The sequence below is a fragment of the Sinocyclocheilus anshuiensis genome, unplaced genomic scaffold (genome assembly GCF_001515605.1).
Source record: "Sinocyclocheilus anshuiensis isolate Anshui unplaced genomic scaffold, SAMN03320099.WGS_v1.1 scaffold1849, whole genome shotgun sequence".
NCBI classification, from domain to species: Eukaryota; Metazoa; Chordata; class Actinopteri; order Cypriniformes; family Cyprinidae; genus Sinocyclocheilus; species Sinocyclocheilus anshuiensis.
This window is the reverse complement of record NW_015541038.1, coordinates 305857-308429: the sequence shown is the minus strand read 5'-3', so window position 1 is coordinate 308429 and position 2573 is coordinate 305857. Positions and strand designations below refer to the sequence as shown.

Genomic DNA, 2573 nt, shown 5'->3' with positions numbered 1-2573 from the left:
CTTACTGTCTACACTCTGTGTGTGTGTGTGTGTGTGTGTGTGTGTGTGTGTGTGTGTGTGTGTGCACGCATGCAATGCCGCAGTGATTGACACAGCAGCAAACGGACAACAACTCCAGTTACGGCTCCCAACTATTCCTGAAAATGAGTCAGTTAAACACGGTAAACAACCACGAATCCTGGCCAACAGAATCAAACGCCTCGACGCTGCGAGATGTTTAAGTGTTCAGCTGCGTCACACTACACTTTGAGAATGTGAAATTTCTACGAATGGACACTGCGACGGTCATGATATGATGTCACACTCTGTGTTACCTTTTCTAAAACCACAGTGCAACGTATAATCTAAAATGCAAAAATATGCAATCTACTGCACTTTGCGTTCTTTTAATTCAGACATGAGATCACAACCGTGACCTAGCAATGTTCTGGTCACGTGACTTCATGTGATGCGACAAGCAAAGTTTCGCACGTTATGTGATCACATGATCTGCAGAAACACAAGCAACAGCACAGGCTGATTTAGTGTCAGTGTGAGCGGGGTGAGTCTCTTACCAGATACGCCGGCGAGGCGATAAACGCGCCCAGAGCTCCTGCCGCAGCTCCTGAGATCAGACTCCCTCCCGGCGCGTCCGTGAGTCCTGTGGCCTCTGTGTAGGAGTAGAACCCGAGCCGCACCCCGTTCATCAGGCCCTGGTACAGCAGCGCCGCCGTCAGCCCCTTCTGCAGGCCGCGGAGGCCGTCTGTGCTGCCCACCACCCACAGCGCCTGCAGCACGCCGCGGTAGTGCCGCTGATAGGAGCCGCGGGCCTGAAGCTCACCCTGCAGCTGCAGTCGGGTCTTCACCACCTCCAGCGGGTTGGTGAACACACATGCGCCGCAGCACGCCAGCGCGCCCAGCATGAAGTCCAGCGGGGGCCACAGGGCCCGAGGGCCGACGGGCGTGATGGGGGCCTGCGGGGCGAACGGAGAGTTTATGAGCCGCATGACGGGCATGTCTGGGTGTAGGAAACACACGTCATCCACCACCGATCCTGCAGGAGCGTGTGCGCTGTGTCGTGTGTGTGTTATCTCACAGTATTCATGTATGTAATCATGCTTCAGTTGGTGTTTCGCTCAGTCTGAATATGTGGACAAAACTGGAAGCGCTTCTGACGTCCAGGATTCAAATCTGAAACAGGCCAGAAGTTAGTCATCACAATGATTTATGAACAAGCCTTGCTCAATCAAACACTACTGAACAAGCTGACTAGACAGAATGCTATGCAACCCTTCCAGAAATCAACCTACTACATATAAAGCCAAAAAAAAACACGGTAACCATGGATTTACTACACCAACCATAGTTTAACCATGACATTTGTAGCAAAACACTGGTAATACAAATGGTAATCAATCAACCAAAAAAACATGGTTACTACAAGTTATTTTTCGTAAATAATATATCATATCTGTGTAAGTTTATGACACTTCATTTGCATATTCATGAAATCATCGTAGCATTTCTTTTAATCCTCTGTGTTATGCATTACATACGCTAAATACAAAACCCCCTGTTAAACTTATAAACTGTACGTCACGCTACACAATTATTCGGTCAGTTTGAGCGCGTCTTACCGAGTCTGAACGCGTCTGTGCTTGTGACTCACACGCTGCTAAACACGAAGCGCTGGAGTGAACGCCCCGCCCACATCTGCTCCCTGACCAATCACCGCGCGGCTGCTTCTCCACCTCTCTGCCTCCCCAGCGTTCAGCCAATCAGCTCGGAGCTCCGCAGACTCAATTCATATGGGTTAAAGGTGAATTACGCACGTTCACATTCTTGAGTGGAATCCAGAACAAACAGTGAGTGAACTACACACCACTGACGACAGCAGGTACAAACTGGCCCAACCACAAACACAAACTAAAAATAAAAATAAAAAATAAATAATATTAAATATATAATGATGAATAAATTGACTAAACATATTAATTAATATTAAATTATATATATTACAATGTAAAAATACAAGCATTAAATAAAATTATACATGTATATACTTATATAAAACTTATATTTACATACTTTATTTTACAAATTAATTTTAAATACTAAAAATACAAAAATCGTTAGAATTATAATAGCCCATGTCCGCATTGGTTTGGACTGCCTCAAATAAACATAACTAAAAGCTATAAAATTTATAATTCTAAAATAAAGTAATAATGACATTGCAATGTATCATGTGTGAATTGAGACGGTGTTTGAAGAGCAGCTTTATTCTGTTATAGTAAAGATTGTAAAAACACACGCAACATTATACCAGAGAATTAAGACATGGAGAACTTTATTTCTGTTTACAATCCAGTCTCATTCCCTCAACAGCACCATCACACTCTCACACACACACACGTTTAATGTAAACATTGCAGGCTGAAAGAGCGGTAAAAAAGGTCCATTTCATCAGTTCCTCCCGTTTCCTTCAGTCAGATCAGCGCTTCTGGTGAAATGCGACTGAAACAATAAAACATTCCCTTCTAGAGTTCTCTCTCACACACTCACTCACTCTCACACACACACACACACACTCT

General features: G+C 44.4%; 2 protein-coding genes across 2 annotated transcripts in view; both read right to left on the bottom strand.

Annotated features, from left to right (window-relative positions):
- slc25a34 (solute carrier family 25 member 34) overlaps window positions 1-1715 on the bottom strand; it is a 6037-nt gene extending 4322 nt beyond the window's left edge. The window contains exons 1-2 of the mRNA XM_016488921.1: window positions 1617-1715; window positions 555-1170 (exon numbers count right to left, since the gene is read on the bottom strand). Of these exons, the coding sequence (XP_016344407.1) occupies window positions 555-995 (441 nt within the window). The 5' untranslated portion in view covers window positions 996-1170; window positions 1617-1715. The remainder of the gene's footprint in view (window positions 1-554; window positions 1171-1616) is intronic.
- Window positions 1716-2086: 371 nt separating this feature from the next.
- LOC107690567 (F-box only protein 42) overlaps window positions 2087-2573 on the bottom strand; it is a 6908-nt gene continuing 6421 nt past the window's right edge. Inside the window, 1 exon segment of the mRNA XM_074187009.1 lies at window positions 2087-2093. Within this exon segment, the coding sequence (XP_074043110.1) occupies window positions 2087-2093 (7 nt within the window).